We start from the raw sequence: 24069 nt of genomic DNA on the forward strand, positions 1-24069 counted from the left end.
AAAACTTTGTTAATATTCTGCTGATGTAAAAAAAACAAAACAAGAAAAAAACACAATTTCACAATTGTGGTGTTTCCATTAAATAAGAAACACAATTAGAATCACACATGAATGAGTTTGTTCAGTCATTACAAAAATATGCAGCGCCAACAACCTCTTCTTGTTATCTTTGCTACAGTCAAAAAAAACCCCCCAAAAACATGTCGACTTTTTATCCAAAAACATGAGTTTTTTTTAATTAGTGTATCAACAAAATTTATTTTCATAATTCCAGTTTGCACAATTGTTGGATCCACTGATCAACAGAAACGCAGCTAGAGACATAGTGGGCTCTAACACTTCTATTTTCTTGTTTTTAACAGTATGTTATGTAAAAAGGGCCTTACAGTGTGTGCTGCAGCAGAGAGGGGGGTCCTCTGCACTGGGGTCCGGCGGTGACTCCGGTTGTCCCACAGAACAATCTGTCCTGAATATGTTCCTCCTACCACCAAGTTCGGATGAAACTTAGCAAAACCAACAGCTACGACTGGAGACTGAAAAGAGAGGAGAAGAAAGAGTTTTTGGGAAAGGGATACCTGTGTGTTTCATCAATATAAAGACACAGATGGTTTACAAAATATTTGTTAGATAATACAGAAAAGATATGAGTGCTAAAATGCATTGGACTGGTGAAATTATGAGATGAGGCATCAGGTGGTGAGAAAAGAGAACGATATGGATTTAAAGCAGTTATGCTCGACTGGGTGGGAGTTGAAACCAGTCATTGAGACAACGAAATGGGTGGCAGTCGTGGGGAAACACGGAGATGATGAGCTTGGCCACTGAGAGGGTCTGCTGAGGAGAGAAGAGAGGGGTGACGCTGCGGTGGAGACCAGACAAAGAGGGGAATTGTAGACCCCCGTCCACCCCAGCCGTTTCACATTACAGCATCAAAACTCCAGCAGCCACTGAAGCGCTCAGCGTAGCCTCCATCACAACGAGCGCACCCTTGAACTCCCTCCCAACCCTCATTGCCGCGCTTATTGAGTTTTGGTTCTTCTTCGGTGCTCGTACCGTATTGGCTTCTGCTCGGAATAGCCAACCGCCCCTGACCCCGGGGTCACCGAAGGATCTCCTCGACTCAATTATGAGAAAATGTTTCATCCCGTTGCTTAGCGCAACAGGAGGGTAAGTGGTGTAACGCTTTAACAAATTGAGAGGAGAAATAATTTACAAGCACAACAGCGCCAAGTGAAGCTCCCAGACACAAATCACAATTAAAAGCAGAGCAACTACAAGATGCAGGGTGCATTCTGGAACAGCGTCGTTGCCTAACACAGTCGTAGATTTATTAGACGGAGCTCAGCTGACACATTTATTGGTCTTGAAGACTGGGTGCCAGATATTTGGCTCTTAGAAAAGCAGCTTAGCGTGTGCTTGGAGACTAAATTTGTCAATAATGATCAGAATCCTACTCCTAATCACTGTATTAACAAGGAAGTCATTGATGTAATAATGGTTTCATGACAAATTTGGTATTCTAACAGCTCCAATTTAAAATAATAATGCATTAGTGAAATAGATGTTGCTAAAATTTGTTTTGTGATGCTAACCCAAAACAAAAATAAAGATCCAGCCACAATGACCACTTGCCAGGAAAACCTCCACTAACCTTTGTAGCATTGGGCAAAACTATGTCCAAGACCAAATGCACACTCCAGTCGTAGTGGTCCTTTTTTTCTTCTCCGTCCATCCCTTCCAGCACACCATGTGCGAAGCAGCCAAAACCCCACTTCATTTTGAAGGGCGATTGGAAAACAAACCAGAAGGAAAGAAAACCCTACACAGTCCTTATTTTGCGTTTTTTTCCTCCAGAGGCATCACCGAGTCCAGAGGAAAGGCTCTGTAGTCGCCTCAGATGTCGAGACTCAAAATAAACAGAGCTTTTGGAGATAAAAATAAAGTTGCTCATCGGCTGCCATGAGGGCTCTTTCTTTATTTACACAGTGAGACAAAAGGGGACTGTGGTTTTAGGCTTTATCAGCGTGTATTACGAGCCAGGCTTGAATGGCCAAGATGCTGTTGGGCTTGTTAACAAGAAGCTGAGAGGGTAATAATCACCTAAACTACAAAATGTCTATATTAAAAGGTCTAGATCATATTAAACAACTACAGTGGATTGCAAAGGTATTAATATTCTTTGGACGTGTTTTACATTTTGCACATTTTGTGCCAGATCACTGCAAAGTACAGCATAAATGTAACGTAGGAGGAAAACAGAGGGTGCACTTTCAATTGTTTTGACAAATAAAAATTTCAAAAGCGCCATTTGTATTCAATTACCAAACCTTTTGCAAACTCATGCAGGTTTTCTTCCTGCATATAGCTGCATTCATCATCCCATCCACTTTGACATGCCTCCCTGTCCCTGCTAAGAAAGCAGAACCTTCCCAGCATGATACTTCCACTGCCATGCAGAAAATATGTGAATTGTCAGTTGTGTTCAAACTAGAATCAAGAATCTTTACAATCATTTTGAAGCTATAATAAGATGTTTGTTGCGACACTCGGCTCAGAATGAACACGTGGAACACAAACAAAAATTTTAAATGCTTAAGGAAAAGAATAAAAATCCTTACAAATATAAAACCCCCTTACAGAAAAATTGGAAGCAAAACTAGACAACAGACCTTAAGTGTCACCTCCAAAATGCCTATATGTCATCCACTGGTTCCATGGGATTTTTAAACCATTATTTACATAAAGTGCAGCTTGTGCCAGAGTGATCTAGAAATGGGCTGGTGGTCAATTTGACTGTCAGTGGGAGTGTTTATGAGTCTGTGCATACTATCTTATTTGTGTGTATCTCAGAAGGGGCGTGGGCGTGTGTGTGTGTGTGGGGGGGGGGGGGGGGGTGCGAAGGTGAGATGGGAAAGAAACTGTTGTGAAACCATGTGAAATTATATGGCTTGCAGCACAATGCAAACAGTGCATGGCTGTCTCTCAACAGCCATGCACTGTTGAAAGCACATGGCTGTGCAATGCACCGTGTAGTGCTTACACACTTGTAGTGTGTTTCTTTTTCATATTTACACATAACACTCATTAATTTAGACCAAAATGTCTCAATCAGAAATTGTAGACAGGCTCCAATAAGGTTTTTATGAAGTTACATCGAATAGTTTCTTTCTTTTTTTTTTTTAAGTGGACTCCTGTAGTTCAATCCAAAAGGTGCTGAGTTGATTTAAGCTTTCTCCTTAACTGTGCCTCTGGGCAAGGCATTTAGCACTAAATGCCTGTCAATCTGTGTATGGGGGTATGAATTCATTTATTATGTACCAGCATTTTGTCTGTCTTAAGATGAAAAAAAAAATAATTTCCCACTTCCATAAATAAGCAATAAATTAGCTTATATTATTAGTAGTAGTAGTAGTATTATTTCGGTCTGTTTAGTATTCTGTTTTACTGTATGGTTATTATTTTGTTGGATGGATGGATGGATGGATGGATGGATGGATGGATGGATGGATATCCAATCATACTGTAACACTTGTATCATCATTGCCAAATGACTTTTAAAAAAGTTTACTTTGACAACTTTTGAATAACACACATTTTCCCTGTTATTCAAAAGTTAAGCCTATAAAGTAAACCCTATAATAAAGTCAGCTTTAGTTTCTAACAATGACATTTGGGTGCGGTGGAGATGTGGTTGGTGGAACAGTCACACCATGAGCTCTTTCTTACAGAATGCCAGTGACTCATGGAAAGATGCTGCTCACGTTCAGATCTATGTTTACAGGCACACAAAGTGAAGAGATATTAATGATTTGATACTTTATGTATGTGTAAGATATATATTTAGATCTCATTTTTATCTAATTTAAGAGGTACTTTGTTACTTTTGGATTTACGAATATGTGGCTGAGATGAGGATTCACCCCAATCTTCCAATTGGGACATAACCGAAGAGCCACAGCTGTCCTGAATCTTCCAAGGACAGAAGAGTGTGAGAAAAAATCTAATTCTGTCCTGTTTCTGATTTTCTTTTCTTTTGTGTGAAGCAAGACGTGTGTTTTAAATTAAAAGAAAAAAACCTACTGTAAACCACTGGCCACAAGAAAAGTGAAGGAACTGATAACCTGACCTCTGTCACACGGTACAAAATTCCTCTCAGCAAAAACTAGTACTGCATTGCTTAGCCAGTGCTTTTATTCTAATATGTGTGTGTTTAAATATTTACTGGATGCATATTTGTGATGTATTTGTCAAAGTGAAACAATCTACAGCAACACATATAATGTTTCCATTTTTTAAAAATTGAAAAATATGATTTAAATTTCACTATTAACGCCGTCAAAACTTGAAAATAAACATGCGAATCTACTTGCATAAACAAACACAAACACAGAACATCCATGTCCTCCACTCGCTCTATTTTCCTCTACAAGTCACCACCCTACATAAACATCTCTACCCCACATGAGTAATGACAGAGAGAAGCTAAATCAAATCAAGAGACCCCTCAATTTGCTCCATATGTTAGTTTAACTCAAAAGCCCTATCAGTGTCGCCATCTTAAGAGGAAAATTCCCAAATAAACTCTGAATCCCCTTTTTGAGAAACCGCAGGTCATGCCACCATTCCCCTCATATACAGTCAGGCTTAGTGGAGGTGCTACTGAAAATTAAGACTGGGTCTGTCCCAAAGACGGCAAGATGTACAACAGAAACTTGGGTGTTTACACAAATGTCCTTCTGGCCACATTATTTAGATTTTTCTAAATTCATCTTATGTAGTAATGCCCACAAATAGAGTGAATTATATGGTCAACTAGTTACTGACTGGAAATTTGGAGTTAAAATATTCTATAATTTACTGAACATGTACATGACTTTTATCTAATTGTCCTTAAACTGAAAGCCTCTGCCATTGGTTAGTTAAATGTCGTCACTGCATGAGTTGCAGGGAAATTATGTACTGTCTAAAGTACTCAATGCAACACATATTTTGGGACAGGTATCCTCCATATTTAACAGCAACGTATATACAAAAGCCTGGTAATAAATTCACTGTTTATTCCAGCAGCATATTCTCATACCAAATAGTTTACAAAAATGTAATTTTTTTTATTGGTGAACTTATTTTTTCAGTGAGAAAAAAGAAGTTCAACATTAAGAAATACTTATTGCCATTTCTAACAAGTCAAACAATTCCAGTTGAATAAACATAACTCATGCTTCACTTTTTCAATAACTACATTTTTAGCTGCAAAATGTTACTCCATGGTAGCATGGAGTAACATAATAATACTATTATGGAGTAATAATATTGGTACTAAAGAAAGTGACAGAGTGACCAAATATTTCTCAAGCTGCATGGAGCCTAAAGACGCAGGAGAGCCCCTCCCACACTTGTTACTGTGAACCTTCTGGTCAGCTTCATGACAGAAAGCAATTACAGTTTTCACTCACTTACAAGAAAGACTAATTAGGAGCCCGTAACATACTTTCAATGTTATACTGTAATGAGCAAGAGGACAATTCTGCTCACTCCATTTTCCAAAACAAGCAAGTTTACTTGAAAACGACTACAGAATTATTCAATTATTGCTTAAGCGTTGTGTGAAAATCCAAATGGCATTATTAAAATAACACTATTCTAACTGTAAGAGTAAGCATCCAATATGGAGAAGGGGTAATTGCTGGAATATAGTTTTAAATAGATGCATTTAGATTCAGTTTCACATTTTTTAAATCTTTGTGACTATACAGTGATACTTTGAAAGTGTGGTATTTTTACTTACGGTTAGAATACCGTGAGAATCTCATACCCGCCCAAGTCTACTCAGCATTACAGTCTGGTAAGCACTAGCAAAACAGCTAGCTGGTAAGACTTTCAAGGATAAAGACACTGTCAATCTTGTAATTCAGTTCACAGTAAGATGGCAATTAGCTAAAGCAATTTTTATAAATGTCTTTTTTTTTAAACTGAATCAAATACAGCAATGGTCCTTAAATTTCACAAACCAAAAGAGAGTTTTTCTTTATTTCATTTCCTAGATGTGTTAGTCAAAAGCACATCTGTCTAAACAGTGTGATTGCATCTTGATAGCAGCACTAACTGGATTCCAGGCCTGACATTTAATTTCCAAACTCAAAGTGGCTCTGTGGAGGATTTTTTTTTTTTGGGGGGGGGGGGTTATCTCACATGCAGAGTAGGTTAGACACCTGCTAAGTCATCTCCTGTTAGACCAAAAGAAGAGGATGTAAGGACAAAAAAAAAGAAAAAAAAAACTCCCGGAAGAAAACGAAGGAGCAGTAGGAATCCCGAGACACACAGAGCGACACTCCTGCTGTCAGAACAGTGGGTTTTATTTCTGTCCTCGGGCAAAGTCTGCTGTGTTTGTGTCTGACGAGGAAAGTCACTCAAGTATCATCCTATGTTCCTTCTATACCAACAACTGGTATTTGGCAGTTCTGACAGCCTGTATTATATTATGGAGAATTGTTCTGTAAAGGATAAAACACAAACAGTGCACCATGATGAAAGATGACACCCGACAAGGGAATGTAGATGTTTAAAGGAATTGTATTTGGAGAAAGAAAGCTGGAGATTGGTCATTTGTTGTTTACTATAGCACTAAAATGCTGAAAGTCAGTTCAGTTGCACAGAAATAAAGTGGAAGTGCTATTTAAATGAAAGAAAAGTCCTAGTAGAGAAGGCCAGATAGTATGTCTTCCCAATCTCCATGCTGTATCCCTCTTCTCCCTCTGGCCTCCGCCCCTCTATCTCTCTTACCGCACTCATCTGTTTTCAACTCTGCCTTATCAGGACCAGATGGATCCCACTGTCTCTCCCTGCATCAAGGCTACGCAACCTCTCCTCTCTCCCGACCACCTTTCTCCCCATGGCTTCGCTCGTTTATGACACCCCACAGATTTTGTCACTCTGCGGTTTCTGGCACGGACCGAGAATTACCAAGCCAGAGTCTCCATTTCACCGAGCAAACAATGGAGCATAAGAACGAGGAAGAGGCTCTGGGAGCACATACCGGGCCTTTTTCCTCTGTCTCTTGGATCTCCTTTTTCAGTATTTTCCGGCATGTTTGCTAGGATTCCTCCCGAAATTAAAGAAAAACATGTTGAAATGTTGTTTTTTTCTTTTAGAATATTCTAATTACATGGACATGCACACTAATTTTAAAGTATAGTTTCTGTTCCACAGCAAATTATATGCAAGACTGTGTCAATTTGCTTCAGATTTGGCCGTTTTTGAGAAAACTAACAACATAAAAAGTCACTTTCTCAGAAATATGTGCTGCAGCTCAGTTACATGACTCAGAATTGGCATATTCATTACAAAACAATGCTTTTGTTGATACTGCTGATGTCTTCTTTAACTGAGAATTAAAATAAATGACATTTTTATATATACACTGACTGCTTTCTTACAGACATCACTGATTACTTGGCAATGTTGCCGCAGCAGCGAAGGCAGACAATTGGAAGAAACAGCTCAGAATAGATCACATGTAGACTCCCATTTCTAGTCTTAATGATTTGTACAGATGTATAACAGCAATGAAAATAAATGAGTGTGGATAGTTCCTTCTTTTTCCAACATCTTCCACAAAGAGTACATTTGGTTGTTCATCCTAAATCTGCTGTAACACTGTTATCTATTTTGCTATAAGTGCTGTTTTTTCAGGGAAACAACAAGAATATAAATATTAAAGATCAAGACATGTTATTTATTTTGTGTGACCCCTTTAATGGACCCACTTTCTGAATAATTTTAGATCAATTCTGCACATCCTTTTACATTTAATCTTCAGTGCTCCACATAAGACAATGAGGGGAACTGAACGTGAACTCATTGTGTGAGATCTCTGCTGAAGATAGGGAACAGAGCTCTGAACACACACACTTCTCGTGAAGTTTTTGAAGTGCCGCCATTAGTCTTTACCTACTGGTAAATGGCATCCTGGCATTGAACGCTGTTAAAATGTGAAACTGCTTTTACATTAACTCATTGTTTTATCTTTTTATGTTCTCTATTATCTGTTTAACGATGTTTCTGCCTAATGTTGAAGATCACAGAGAATCACTGTCTTCCTGATGAAATTACAATAGTTTCATTTGAATTATGACGCAGTTTCTGCATCAGTCTCTGCCAACTCTTCTTTCCACTTTACTCCATACAAGCTCCATTTGTGGTAATCGGACATCCTGGAAGTGCCAGAGTTTCCGATAGCAATGCAGAGGATATTGATAAAAATATGACTGAGACCAATGAGATGTGACAGTAGCGGCAGGAGTCCTCAAAGGGAGGCGTGTGGTTGGGGGAGTTGAAGCAGAAGTTTTGAGCCAAACGGGCCCCTTTCATGTGGTGCAACTCTGCCCACTTGAGAGGCTGGTGTGAAGTTACAAGATTGGACCCAACTTGGACGAGGCGATGATGGGTCCCACTGTCAAGATGGCCGTGATGAGCGGAGCCATGCTGGTAGCAGAATCCGGAGCAGATGCAAAATCTTTTCTGCAGTACAAACCCTCCCCACACACTCTTAACATTGCAGGTTAATGGCTCCAGAAGTGGGGTCACAATACTTACTCAGTTCATGTCAAATAAAATCTAGAAAAAAAATGGCTGATTGCGAATCATGTTGAAATGAATTATTAGGCTGAACAGTTTCACGTTTTGAGTTCAGGGTTTGTTCAGTTTGTAAATTACTGATGGATGGCACAGTCACATTTCAATGAACATAATGTTGCTGCTCAAATGACAACTTGACCACACCAAAACATCTCCTATCAAGCTTAGCATCAGTTGAGTTCCACTTTTAAACGTTTGGCTAAACGTTTCCACAAAGTAAATATACCAAAACAAGCTCATATACTTTTAAATTTTTATGAAAGAAAAGAATAATACAGACAGAAAACGTACACATCTTTAACATAAATAAATAAAGAGACTATTGCTGATGTATAAAACAAAAGGATGAATATAAAAATACCATTTCAGACTACTACAAAGAATGGTGAAAGGTCTGTCATGCTGTGGGCCGGTTTCTTTTCCAAAGCTCCATAAAATCTTAAGAAGGTGCATTGTACCATGATTTCTTTTTAAAAACCCTGGAATGTTAAATACAAATCTGAAATTACGGTACCAATATCTCTATAGGATAATGATTTTACACATATTTACTAATAGCTTTTTTTTTTTAGAATAAAAGGTATAAACGAAAGCAGGCAAAGCAGCTGCAGTAACAGACACAAATACAGAACAAAATGAATTAAAACATTAAGTGTAATTTTAGTCGCATTTTTTTATTTGACATATGTTTTCGCAAACCACAATCTGTTTCAGTAAGTAGTCTAACACAGTGCAACAACAAACCACCACTTAATACGGCTACAATATTTATGCTAGATTCCCACAGCGCACAGCCCCAAACAATGCTGATGCTTTGCCAAAACATAAACCTCCTCATTACAGTCAATCACATCAAGATTTTAGAGACATAATGCCAGCAGTACCTGATTGGTACAGCTCCATATACACTGGAGCGCTGTAAAACTTTTACAAGGCACAGAATATCTTGTTCTATTCAATTTCTCTGTATACTTCCCTCAACTAAGCTCTCCTCACCTATGAGCCAATTAATCCCATCTTAAACTTTTTAAAGCTTACTGCTTGCCTGAAAAGCTCAGGCTTTACAACACTATGTCTGTTCTATGAACACACATTGATAAGAAAGAAAGGAAGAAAGGAAGAAAAAAAGAAAGAAAGAAAGGGAGAAAGAAAGAAGCCTGACCTGGGATCCCAAAAATTTAATCTTCAATCAATCATAGTCTTAAACAATAAACCCCAAAGCTAAATCCAACCTCAACCACAGACCCACTTTATGCTTACATAGAAATAGAGAGTTATACAGAGTTCAGATATTACCTCCCCATCTATCAGGTAAAGAAAAATCTGAAAACAAAACAGGATTTGGTAGTATTTGCTAATGGCAGCAATGTGGTGTGACAAAGCATGTGGGCACGTGTTTGTAAGGGTATAGCCAACATCTTGTATAATTACAGATGCAGGGGAGAAGGGGCATATGGCTAGACTCTGTTATTCTTGCTACAGACAAGAGGTGGAAGTCAAAAGACAAAAAAAAAAAGTTCGGAAGAGGTACCAGACCCTGTGGTTTGGCGGGTTAAACAGCAGAATATGCTTGCACTTTAAGAGCCATCTGATCCACAGCTAACTAGAGCCACAGTTCTGTTTGGACAAGGTACCAAAGAGAAAAGGAGGAAAAAAAATATTTCACTTTCCATAGTTCTCCCCATACCATGGCAGAAGAATTAATGATCTATGCTTTATTACTTGTTTCTTCCTCCCTTGCTTTTTTTTCTGTTTTCTTTAGACTCAGTTTTTTAAACTTCTTATGAAAATATCAGGAATTTGTCCTCAGTCTTTTGCAGCCTCTAACAGTTTTTTTTTTTTTTTTACAGGATTGCCCTGTATTCAACTCCATCGGCCTTCCCATTAACTTAGCTTGCCTATTCCTTCTGAAGAAAAGCATGATGCTGTTACTGTCATCTCTGAATGTCATAAGCAAGATGACTTTTAGGTTCTTGTTCCTGCACTACCAGTTAAGCTTAAGCAAATTCTAGGGTGGCTTTGTTTCACACAACTGCAAAAAAGAAAAAAAAACATATAGATGATATATTGAGCCTTTTATTTGTCTACAACTGGATGCTGACAATTCACGGATCGGAATGAGCTAAAACCACACTGTTAATAAAGTCAAAAGTACATGCACTGAACATATTCCATCTAAGAACCACAGGGAAACTCTACACAATGCTACAGCGATATAATGCATGGCTATTTTCTATCTGTGCAACCACATGAAGTTCAGCAGCAGCATAAATGATGGTGCAGGAAAAGGATTAGATGCTCCATAATGTGGAGGAAATGTCTACATAAATGCAGTACACATGTACTGAGTAGATAAAGCTTGAAACAGAGAGTGTATGCTTATTTCTAACATCACTTAAACAGCAGAGTAGAACATTAATGCAAGTGATTTTCACTGTTTTGTATGAGGAAGACTTATTACACTGTCCCTGTGGGAGGATCAGCATGGGTGGGCTAACAGGCACACATGCAGTGTTGGATTAGAAAGTGGTACACCACATCTTTTTATGACCAAGACATCTCTACACGGCCCTGCCTGTTTGATGGGACCTTTGACGGTCCTCCCCCTCAATCATCTTGCTCCCTCTTTGCTCATTCCATCAAGTTTCTTTGTGTCATTTGCGATTAACGTCACAACCACCCATGAGTTTTCTTCCCCTTTAAACCTCAGTTTCTTTTTAAAACCGGCCTTTTCCTATCTAAAATGTCAGGTGAATGTATGTAGAACTTTAATTTAATTCACCCTAACGAACAGTGTAAAAAGATGCTGTGCACACCTCAAATAGCTATAGTACTGTGTAAAAAATGTAAGTGTAAGTTTAAAGGTTTAAAGTACCTGACAGTGAAAGATGTACTCTGGTGTAGCCTTCTTAAATTTGGTGTTCCACACCAGGGCAACACCATCTGGTTCGTGGGGAGCATCTTCATTGTTATTGTAGGATGCAACCAGTAATTCAGGATACTGCAAGAGAAAATGGAAGAAACCACAAGGGTTAGAAAAAGAGAGAGAGAGATACATGTTTAAATAAAAAGAATCAATAGAAAGATCATCTCTATCCATATAATTCTTTAAACTGCCGTCAAGTTGTTCCTGTCTTGCAATGTTCGTATTTTGAAAGACAGGCGTTAGGTGGGTCTAAACTTGAGATAATGAAGCAGATTTTGTGAAATATCAAGTCTTGTCACGTTTTTAACTATGAATTTCACTCTTGATTTTCTCAAGAGTTTTGAATAGTGCATGTATACTGGGATCAATGGTGTGGAGTATGTCATGGTCAGGTGTGTAACTTTTTCATGACATTGCCATCGTGAATTTTTTTTCTTTTATGATACTAAATGATCAGCTGACCAGTAATCCAAATTACAGTCCTGTATGAATGCACCCCAGTGGTCAGAGGTGAGTGAAGCATTTGCAGAGAGATTATATAGATTGAGATTATAAGTGTTCAGATTAGGCTTGTTTGTGAGATTAAAAGTACCTTCAGAAAATAACAATCATCAAGCAGATATTAAACATTTTTTTCTTAAAACCATATTTTATTTGATGATGATTAATGATTATTATTCTAATTGTGTCATTTTTTCATTAGTTGTAAGCAGAAAGTCATTAAAATTGACTGAAATAAAGGATTGAAAACATCAGTCTATGCTTTTAATTTATATGGTGTGCTTCACTTAATGAACCAAATCACTGAAATAAATGTGTTTGTCAATAAGTTGTGTGTATGTGAAGTAGACATGGCATGTTAGAGTTGCAGCGTGCATGCGATGATGTTTTTCAACATGTCATTTTGTCTTCCTATGCCACTGAAACTAAAGGTGGATGCTCAATATTGTGAAGGGAATCTTAAACACAGAACAAGAGGAAATTAATCAAATAGTAAAAGTGTTATATGGCATTATTGGGTGAGATTTAAATAAATTGAAACACAAAAATGTCAGGCCTCACCTGAGGGGACCAGTCAAGACAGGTAATAACACGATGTTTGGACCAGTGTTCATCATAGAATAGTCTGCTGAAGGACAAACTAGAGCCGCTTCCCAAGTCTCTGCAAGCAGACAAGATGACAAAGTTTGAGGTGAATCAAAACCAAGTCCAGATCTGTGACCTCTTCCAAACACACAGGTAAAATCACATCAGGTAAAAAGCATGTACCTGCTGGTACATGAAGAGATTGAAACAACCCAAATAATATCATTAGATCATAAAGCTAAGACCTTTTCAAACTAAATATCTTAAATACGCTTTGTTTTAAATCATTCCATTCCAATGTAGCTTGGCCTGTTTGTTGGTGTTCTACTGGAAGATAAACCTCTGGTCCTGTTTCAAGTTTTTTAAGCCTCTAAAGTTTTCTTCCATGTTTGCTTGTTACGTAGTTCTACCCATCTTCTCATCAATTCTGACCAGCTTCCCTGTCACAGCAAAAGAAAAGCACCGACACAGAATTAGCAGTAATGGTGATTCCAAATAGCGAGTAAGGCTATTTGGTTGCCCTGGTTTTTCGTTGAATGTGTCAAGAGTAGCTGAACCGCACATTTAATTGTTGATTTTTTTTAAATCCCCCAGAATAAAACAAATAAATAAAACATTTTCCTATATCTTTCACTACATACTTACACATCATTTTCTGTTAATGTCACATAAAATCATAATAAAGCACCTAGCAACTTGAGACTGTAACCCCTCTGACCATTGACTAATAAAATTATTTGCAACAATCTGTACTGCTTTAGAATCTTTACTATCACTAGCATTTATTTTCTTTCCTTACATATAGATAATTTGTATCTACTGAGACAGAATGTGTAGCCTCATTGGTATTGTCAAAATCCATTCACAGGCTCCAAACAAGGTTAAACAGTTTTACGTCTTCCAAAGAGCAGGAAGAAAACTGTGTGCCTTGCTTTTCATCTTACAGTCTGTAATTTCAGCCAGCGATGAGCATATTCCTTGGGGTCAAACTACATGTTGTTCTGTTATGTCACTGACCACAGCAGCAATCTGTACAACAAGAAGTTATTTCTTGGTCTAAACCATCCATGACAAAACTGAGAGGACAAAGCAACTGGACTACAAGCAGGATTTTTTTGGAGTACTAATTAACAAAATATATATATGCACCATTCTTACAGTGTTGGGTGAGACTGTATATAATAAAACAAGGCAGTGGAATGTGGGTTATGTACTTATGCTCTTAAAAGCACATTGCTGGGGAGAAAAAAAAAATAGCAGGTCCAATCTTGAGCAATGGGCTACGGCCTCTTTTAGACATAATCTTTATTTGACCACAGGCTTCATACTTCGCTGTGGCTGCAGCGGTCAAAGTTGAAGTAAATCAGTAAAAGCAGTTGTTCCATAATAGCAGCGCAGTAAGTAACCTAAAACAGCTTTGCACTTCTGGCTAGAACAACTTCAACCAACGGCTTGATAACCTCTGTTTTGGAAGCAGTCGCTCAGATGGCAAGACAACGCTCTGTAAGAAGCGATGGATGCCACTTCACAGGAATCTTTAACCATCTGAGAGTGTGACCTCACTACGAAGACATGCTTTTCAAAGAACAAAGCAGCTCGTATGCCCCAAGAGGGACACGGTGGGTGTGAGTCACTTTTAGCACATTTGCAATTTGGAAAAGTATCAATAGGTGCATGTGCGGACCAAATTCATTTTGCATCCCCATTATTTTCTAAAATACGAACAAATAATTTTTCATGATGGGATTTAAACTTTTTTTGAATTTCTGAAGGATGCGTCTTAGATTGCCAAAAATTCTCACCCCTCTTTGTCCTCAAGGTCACGGCCGCTGTAGTCGAATAAGATGTCACTGTCCTCAGCGAGCGCTCTCTCCATCACCCGGATGCTACAGTCGAAAAAACTTTGAAACTCTGACGAGTGCAGGATCTGTTGCCTTTCCTCTTCTGTCAGTTCCCGCAGAACAGGAAAACAACCTACGATATTCATAGTAAAAAAAAGACATCATAACAGGAAAAAACACTGAAAACTCGTACAATATCTTGTTCGTATTTCACCCAGAATCCACACAATCAGCGCTGCTTCTCCGCCCATGCGCATTGCGCATTTCTCCAGATGTGACCCCAGGTTTCGATTTGTTTAATGTTTCTGTTTGAAACAGACACTAACTCGAAGCCATAAAAGAAATTAAAATGTTATTTTTAGTGTTTTTGTAAATAGAACAAATATTTCAAAAATCTCTGTTTAATAAGAGTTTACTATATGCTTGCTTGAAAGTGATAGAATTAAATAAAAACCCATTATAGCATTGTGGGAAAAAAAACAAAACTTATTATATTTTAAGACATAAGTAAAAGAAACACTGGTTTCTTTACACTGTTACCGGGTGTAACAGAGATATAACCTTTTCTTCTACCCACTACTCACTCTTCTCCTTCTTTCCACCACCCAAAAACATGTTGTCACCTTGAGTGGAGAGGCATGCTGACCATATTAAAACTAGTCTCTAGTTATGTGTTATGAATCTCTAAGCAACCAGATGTGACACTTTCACACCAATCTAATAGTCAAAGGCTGCTCTTAATCAAAATACCATATTCTCATTAGAGTGAAGTTTGTCTCACTCAGTTGTTGCTGCGCTACAGCTTGGTCTGGTAAAGTAATTGTAAGCTAGTATATTAGGCCCTGTAAAAGGGATTAGCACTTTAAGAATGACATTATATTAATATATGCTTGAAATTCTTACTTTGAGAAAGTAGTTGCTGAGTTGTTCTGTTTGGTTCACAGAGTTTAGTGAGAACCTAAACTTTGTGCTCACCACACTGGTTAGTTAAATAAGGAGCCCAAGTAACCATGGAAAAAAAAATTGTGGCAACAGTGTGATAGAAAATAACAAAGTGAAAAATACAGTAGGATCAATTTCTATGTTAGTGGAATAAAATGAAGCCAGGCAATGCACTTAGCTAAAAAAAAACAAAAAAAACTTGTTAAACATATACTAGATTGTTAGACACTATACAAATTTGTTATTACACAGTTTGGGATTCAGGCCACTTTTAATTCTCAACATATACACTGGTTAAACCTGGACTGAACGGTAATGATAGAATCTTTTAAATAGTTTTTATTTGAAACTTTTACTGTAATTGTGGGAAACGAGGATTCCTAGTTTTTTGGAGCTACATTATTTTGCCACACTCCCACTTCTAGGAGACAGATAAGTGACAACTGCGTCACATGAAAACTTATTAATTTGAGAAAGCAAAACCAAATGAAGTAAAGCCTGAAAAAAAAACTTGACTGATTTACAGTTTTAATTAAAAATACCATTGCTAGCATTTGTTTTAGAAAACAAACAAAAAAACCAAAGCACTGTCCTCTTTACTTCTTCCAACAGATTAGCATTCTCTTTATCTCAATGAAAACCAGAACCAGAACATCATAAACTACAGACAGTTTTAATGGATGTTTCCAAGTAAAGTCCTTCAGCGAGAACTTCATAAACAAGAGAAAAACAAAGCCCTGTGAGCGGCCCGCCTCCCTTTGAACGTAATGGCTGCACAGCAAGGCGTCCGGTTTTTGAAGTCACTGTCCCCTAAGCGCACACGGCCTTTTACACACAGACACGCATGCATGCAGACACACATGTATCGACCTTTCCCCCTGCCTCTTGACTTTGATCCCCTCATCCCTTTGTATGTTCTTATGAGTTGTCAGAAAAGACCCAGTGAATCGAGTGGCACAGATCAAAGGCCAGGCCTTCTAATAGGCCAGGATGAGACGGATGATTGTGTGTTTACGAACGTGTGCATGTGTTTGTCTCCTATTTGCTGCAGCCAAAAAAATTATTCACTTTATTCAACTGAACATACATCTAAAGCTTTATTATATCTAGTATATTAATACACCCCAAAGGCCTTGTGTCTTTTTTTTTCTATTGTAAACTACACAAACCTTGCACACGAAAACACTTTTTCCTTTGAAATGTGGCCAGAGGGTCAAGTGACAGGTTTTTAATCAGCGCTGACCCCCACATGCCATGGAGCTGATATGGCGGACCCTCCTTAACCTCAACCTCAACTGTAACCTACCCCCTCCCTCCAATCAGATACAGCCACTGACTGGGCTAAAAAAAAAAAAGTGTCACACATGAGCAGCCACGTTTCATCACAGACTCACCAGCAACATGCAAGAAGCTGAGAGGGAGGAAGACTGAAGGGTAAAGAATGAGAGCTTTTGTCTTTGCTGTAATCTATAATAACAATGTGATATATATTTTAAAATTCCTCCCAAAATATGTCAAAAATGTCGATGAAGAAAGTGGAAGGAACACAAAAAAAATAGAAAATGAAAATTTGTTGTATATTTTGTTCTTTTTAAAAAGTATTATTTTTGCGGAGTTATTTATCACACATCAAGTCTAGAAAGATAAGATGGGATGTCAAAGATTACAGGTATTATCACACAATGTTATTTAAATAATCTAATGTTGCAATGATTTAGATTAACCTATAAACCATAAAAACCTATGAAATTAGTTATGACAATCTCTACAGATAGGACAATCTTAAATATACCAGAATTTATGCCAGTTGATTATTTAAGCTCTTTTAGAAACCTTAAATCGGACAGTTTGTAAATACAACAACAATCGTGCTGATCTCATCAACAAGGGTTAGTTATTCATTTTTTGAGCTGATGTTCTGTCATTATAAGTAAAGGTTCCCTGACCCGTAGTAGAAAAATGTCATATCATCCTGAGATTGTTTCAAAGAGCAGTGTGAGCCAACAGCTAATGAGGTGTTCACTGTCTGTTTTAGCTAACTTTAGTCATTTAAAATTCAGTATCAAAATGTTCCGATCAGAGGGGAAATAAAAGCATGAGATTTTGTGTCTGTTGTGCAGCAGCATCAAAAAAGTGCTTGTTAGCTTCCACCACTCCCAGTGTGTTCTTCAGAAAGCTCATTTTGATACAAGATCTTTCTATTACAGGTATTACAAGTATTATCATATATTTTTGTTTGTCGGTTTTTAATGTTGTACTACTTGGAAGCAAGAGAACTCAGGTTAATATTAACACTATTATTTTAAAAAAAAACAACAGTTTTTTTTCTGCACTGTGATATTAGGAAAATAAATTATGCAAGAAAGTTATGTTTTCAACTGTATTGCACACAATATTACAGCTGAGGGCCTGAGAGGCTAAACTTGACAAGATTTCTACCAAAGTAGGTTAATTGTCATGCTACAGACTGTTTGAAAACAGCAGTTTTTTTTTAATGAGAGTTGTTCATGCTCTTCTGGCACCAAGCTAAAAGATGAGAAAAAAATCCAAACGGTCTACTTCGTCTTTGTTCAAAAAACTGAAAATTCAGTGGGAAATCCCCTTCATTTAAACAACTTATCGAGCTGTTGGAGGAGGGAGAGTTCTCTACCCCTTAAATCACACTTCCACATAAAGTTACACAAACAGAGATTATTTCAAGTATACAATGTCATATCCAACTTAACTTTGAGTTTAAACTTAATTAATTTGAATCAATTTGAAGTTAATTGAATTTAACTTTATTGTTTACATTTTATTCATTAAAAAAATTGCTAAGTATAACATATATTTTAAGCTTAGCAATAAATATGATGGAAAAATGCTGCAATAGAATAGCAATAAAACAACTGGATAGTAAGAAGATATTGTGCTGCTTCCAAACATAAGCTACAACAATCTAATAATCAATCATTTAATGATCCTGATGTATAAATCTCTACTCGGTCTAACCCCAGCATATTTATCCACTCTCCTACATAGAACTGTCAGTTCTCGTTCTCTTCGCTCCAATAACATTATTCTTCTGCATGTCCCACGCTTTCGAACTGAAAAAAGGGAAGCAGGCATTCAGTGTTTTGCCCCCACAGCGTGGAATCAGTTGCAGTCTGAACTTAAGATGTCGGAAATGATTTCACTGGACTTATTTCGAGCAGTTCTTAAAGATAGGCAACAAGATTCTATGAAACAGTGTCATTGTTTTTAAATTGTTTTTATTGTTTTATACTTGTGCATATGTATTAATTGTTTTTATCTTGTAACCAGGTTGCTATGTATTGCAAATCCTTTTGCCCAGGTCCCTCTTGAAAATGAGATCTAGATCTCAACGGGGTTTACCTGGTTAAATAAAGGAAATAATAATTTTAAAAAATGTACTGCCTCAGCTCAAAGTTATGAAAGAGTTTTATTCGCTGCTGTGGCTAAAGAAAATATATACGATGGTGATAAAAAGAAACTTCATCAGTATTGCATTTGAGGTGTTTTTATGTATAGCTGGAGGTTTTTCCAAAACCATTTGACCTCCATCTTTGCTTAAACAACACTGGAGTAGGATGTGTATACTCTGGTACACTAGAGATTAGTTTCAAATAACTGTAGAAGCAGAGATGTTATTATTATGTTTGATATTTTACTTCCCCATCTCTTCGTTTCTTTTACCTTTATGTTCAAATTTAATAGAGTTCTTTATTTTATTCTTACTTTTTTATGTCATCTTTCTTAACATCAACTTATTTGTTTGTGAATGTGGGGTAGCGTTTTGCAGCAGTGAACACAAACTGTCTGCATTTTCACCACTATTGTTGGAGTAAATAAAGAAGTCAATAGTAACCATAATTCAAACTTTTGTGCATTTTTCAGATATTCTCCATACCATCTTTGCTCTCCTTGTTGTCGTCTTCATCCCGCAGCTCGGCCTCCGGGCCTGGCTTTGCCTCTAGCATGTCTTCATCTTCCTCTTCCTCTTCAACTGAAAGAGAGTAAAGGAAGAAGAAGAAGAAAAAAAAAGAAAAACAAGCGAGAGAGCACTCATGTTAATCAACAGCTGTTCCAATTTTCCCCGACCTCCCTCTGTGTGTCTCCTCCCCCTGCTTCTTAACAAAATAATCATTCCCAGACATGCGTCGGTACACCTGACTAACATTCACCCCAAATGGGTTGCATTTACAAACAGAGAGGTGCTTGTAGTTGAAGCATGAATCCAGCTCACTTTCAGTTACATGTGTAAGTTAAGGTACTTTGCAGTGGGAACAGATATTTCAAAGGGAACCTGCTTTTGAATGTTTCGATTGGTCATAAATGGCCTACATGATTGAGCGTACTGGTCAATGCAAACCCAAATCACAAACACACACAGTCCGCAGGAAATGTAAGTCCTGAGCGCTTTCCTCTTCCACTCTTGACCTTCGACCCGCTGGAATAGAGATCCTGTGATGTGTATGTGTGTGTGTAAGAGGGGATTCCCTCTGCGTTTACTCTAATCAGGCTCCGCAATTATGTTTGACTCTCCAGGATTTATACTGAAGTCAGTGCAGCGTGTGTGTGCGTCTTGGGTTCAACTATGAAGGGTTACTGTCAACACAGGCACCTGCTTGTCAGCTACTGCCCCTGCCTCCCCTCAGGGTCTGTGTAGGTAACCTTCGCCAACCTCTCCTCGTTTCGGCAGTGCCCTCCCTCTGAAACAGATGCCGATAGTCGGGGGGCCCTCTCCAAAGACCTCTTAACACCCTGACACCGCGACCAGACACCTGTGGTCCGCCGGCGCGCACGCCAGACACACACACAATCTGGCTTTCTCTCTCTCACACACAGGCAAGCGGGGGCCCTCGCCCGCGGTGCCAGGGGTGGCGAGGGGTTAACTGGCAGGGTCGAGCTGACAACAGTTGCTCAGTCCAGTGGGAGGAAGTGACTACATCACACCCTCAGAAATGCTGCGCGCAGACACATGCACACCCCGACATGTCAGAGTGTGTTTAACTCAGCTGGAGTACGGCCTAGGGCACTGATAAAACCACTCACTCAAGGGCTACTTTTACTCAACTGTCTCTTTATCATTTGCACTGAGCTAAGCTTTTCATAAACATCCTGCTTTGATTTAATTCAGGGTCTCTACAAAAATTTTGAATGTATAAAAAACAATACAATTTTAACCCTTTGATTGCCTTTTTTGGACCATAGGATAATGAATGAATGAACGAATGAATTTACCTTATTAATTCCAGTGGAAATTTCACATAAAAACATGGATGGATGGATGGATGGATATCCAATCACACTGTACCTCTAGTATCATCTATTGCCTAATAACTTGACTTAAAAAAGTTTCCTTTGACAGCTGGATGGATGGACGATCTGGAAATACAAACAATTTTCTAACTGTTTTCTCTTCCCATATGCACTGACCCAGACTTTAGAAGGGCCTTACAGAGGTAATAGCCAAGGGTCCCACTTTTTTAGGGGACGGAAGGCATATACTTTTTTTTTTTTAACAAATGCATGTTTTTAAGACATTGTACTTTATCTAAGTACATAGGCTAAGAGTCTAAGAGTCATAGGCCCATATTTGGTGTGTTGTAAAAATATTTTTATGACTAAACAGTAATCAGTTGTTTGAAAATTATGAAGTTAGAATATTCTCTTAGGAACAACATGGACGTATTACTCTTACCATACATCAGTTCATATAGTTTTAATGTTGTGTAATTTGCCTTAGAATATATTTTTATTGGATAGGGCACTAAAACTATCTCCAGCCCAGGGATCTACATCTCTGTAAATTCGGCCCTGCTTATCCAGTCCTGGAAAACACTGAAATTCAACAAACTTTTTTCAGAACCCAAAGAAACTCTATTAAAAATTGTTTCTGCATCATGTGACCAACCCAGAAGCTTGGTTATCAGTGTGATAAATCCTTGATTTTATTATAATATTAGCTTCCACAGCACATCCTTCCTTAACTCTGTCTATGTCTGTTTTTTGCCTTTACTTCTTCCATTAAAACAGGCTTGATATATGACTTTAATTTTCATTCTGTGTACATAATAAATGACTAAGCTAAATCAAATACATGGTGTTCAGCCTGGATCCAAGTTGGTGGTTAACAGCCAGTAGTCCTGATCCAAACACCAGTGACCCACCAGTGAGGAGGAGAGGCCAGAGAAACACAGACAGGCAGACTGCCAGACTAACTTCATGTCTGAGCAGCTAAAACAGATTTTACCAGTGCACACAGCAGTAGTACTATTTTCAGCCTTTTTTCTCTCCTGCTTCCTTTTAAAAAGTGTTATTTCTCTCTGGTGTGGAGATTTTTGCGCATCTGTCAATCATTTTCCCCTCAACAAACTGCGGTTATTAATCTGAAAAGCTTCAGGATGTGAAAAAAAAGGAAAGCAGGAAGATACATTACACACAGCTACTATTCTCTATTTTCTTGACCTTATGTGACTGGTCCGGTGGTTGGAATGTGTGGTGATGGGGATGGGAGGAGTGTGAGGAGAGGAGGGAGACCACATTGAGGAGCGGTCAAACTGTCAGTCCGTGGGACCACAGGAGTCTGGAGCAAAGGAGCTTGATTCATGGCCTATGGGTTACCTCACGGAGGGGAGACGGTCCAATTCCCGTACGAAGATACTGCTGATGTCTCTGCCAATGGCCATGCATCAAGCAGTTCTGTCACAGTCCCGCACCAAAAATATCTCCACTATTTCCCTTCAGTGGATGCTTTCAGAAATGTGTTTTTTTTTCTCTCCCTTACGTGCGTTCAGATAGTCGAGCATAAACGGGCAAAAGAGAGGAGATAATAGAAATATTGAGCACAAACCTTTATGTAAAGTGTTGAAGCAAAACACACAGAGAGGATCCACATGGTTTCATATTGCATTGTAAAAGAAGCAGTGAAGGGAAATTATAAGAGACAATCTCACAGTGTGAATGTGTCTGCCTGCTATCCCTAAGTATCGGCACACCTTCCTGTTTCCACCTTATTCTAGTCCCTTTCCTTTCTCTACCTGCCGCTTAATACCTCTCCTCGCGGCGGGACAACCGTTTAACTGGTATCCTCCCCGCTCAACGCAGACGGGGGGTCCACCTTGATGAAACACCACTTGGGGGCTCCCGTTTTGGCCGGCTACACGCCCGAGGTAATGATATCCTCGGCGGCCCGAGCGTCTGCATCTGGCTGCTTCAATCTTCTCCCAGCTGCTTACTCATGCTGGCCGGGTCCAGTCAATTCAGAGCAGCCCAGCAGGCATGAAGGAGATATATACAACATACACACACACATCAAGGGGTAAAAGAGAGCATACACACACCATCCACACACCTAGGATTGATTCAAACAACTCGCTTTGGTGCAGCAACAAATATTTTGTCAGACCAATCTGAAAAGAAAGAAAAAAAATTACCTATTGTTACCTAAAGCAAAAATATCTCACATACTCAATTTTAGAAAAAGGAACTTGCTGTTTAACGCCTCACGTAACCTCACCACGAACGAATGGTCTCAAGTAAGGGATTAAAAACCTCTAAGACACACTGAGATCCGATTGCACCACATTTTGAGGTGTTTTGGGAATGTGTGAGGTCACGTTATTTTTGCGGGGTGAATGTTAATGTGTAACGGCTAAACATTCAACTAGCATGACGTCTACTACTGATAAAATAAGGGCTTGTTTATGAGCTCTAGAAACTTTAATTGCAATAAATTTTTCTGTTGGTAAAGCTGTTTGTATGAAATAAGGCACATCTCTGGTTAAAATGTACAAAAAGCCTTAAAGAGACAGAACATTAACGAATAGCTGTTTTCCTGCAGTCCTGTTTCTTAATTTATGAAGATAAACACGCCACTGCCTTATTTGAATGTCTTTCCCATTTCGCACAGTTGCTAAAAGAAATGTGCCTTAGTGTCAAGTCATATTCATAAGCCAGTGAATTAAAAGTTTCAGGACACTCTCACCAACTTACAAAAGCAAAACGTAAATTTAAAAATGTATTAAATGTAATGTATAGATATTGTTGAAAACATACCCAAATTACTACCGCTCCAAAAGATGCACTAATTTCAAAAGAAGTTAAGGATTTTAAAATAGCAATGTTGAGCCAGTAAATGAGGGTGCTGCTTTTGATTGTTCTAAATCGGGTAACAGTCTAAGTAAAACAGGGAAACTAAGTGCCTTTACAAATGTTACATGCTTAAACAAATGTTGGAGGAAACTCTACTTAGAGACACTGTAGTTTGAAAAGGAAGAAAGAGTTTTAAAGGGAATACTGTCATGACTTGTGGTTTAGTTTTATCAGAGTTTTGCGTTCTCATTCTTCAGCGTTTTTACTGACTTTTACTCATCTCTCTGATTCTTTAGTTCTTCCTTATTCATCCCTAGATTGCCCTGTGTCCATTTTGCTCTGTTCTTTTCTTCAGTACCTTTGTGCTGCGCACCTCTCACAGCTGTTCCCCATATGCAATCACTCACCTGTCTTGTTCCAGTAATCACCTTCCAAGCATAAGCAGCTCTCTGATTCCTTAATCCTGTGTCAGTTCCTGTTTTTCTACCAGCACTTTGGTTTGGTTGATTTGAATTTGGGCCACTCTCCCTATTAAGTTTAGGA

The 24069-nt window shown here is 38.4% G+C and overlaps 1 protein-coding gene across 5 annotated transcripts in view; it reads right to left on the minus strand.

Annotated features, from left to right (window-relative positions):
- dync1i1a (dynein cytoplasmic 1 intermediate chain 1a) overlaps window positions 1-24069 on the minus strand; it is a 59881-nt gene that overhangs the window by 18163 nt on the left and 17649 nt on the right. For all 5 annotated transcript variants that reach the window (XM_028036892.1, XM_028036893.1, XM_028036891.1 and 2 more), the window contains 5 exons: window positions 19340-19435; window positions 14449-14620; window positions 12623-12722; window positions 11510-11635; window positions 387-533 (listed from right to left, as the gene is read on the minus strand). In XM_028036892.1, the coding sequence (XP_027892693.1) occupies window positions 387-533; window positions 11510-11635; window positions 12623-12722; window positions 14449-14620; window positions 19340-19435 (641 nt within the window). The remainder of the gene's footprint in view (window positions 1-386; window positions 534-11509; window positions 11636-12622; window positions 12723-14448; window positions 14621-19339; window positions 19436-24069) is intronic.

Source organism: Xiphophorus couchianus, chromosome 13, assembly GCF_001444195.1.
Source record: "Xiphophorus couchianus chromosome 13, X_couchianus-1.0, whole genome shotgun sequence".
NCBI lineage: Eukaryota > Metazoa > Chordata > Actinopteri > Cyprinodontiformes > Poeciliidae > Xiphophorus > Xiphophorus couchianus.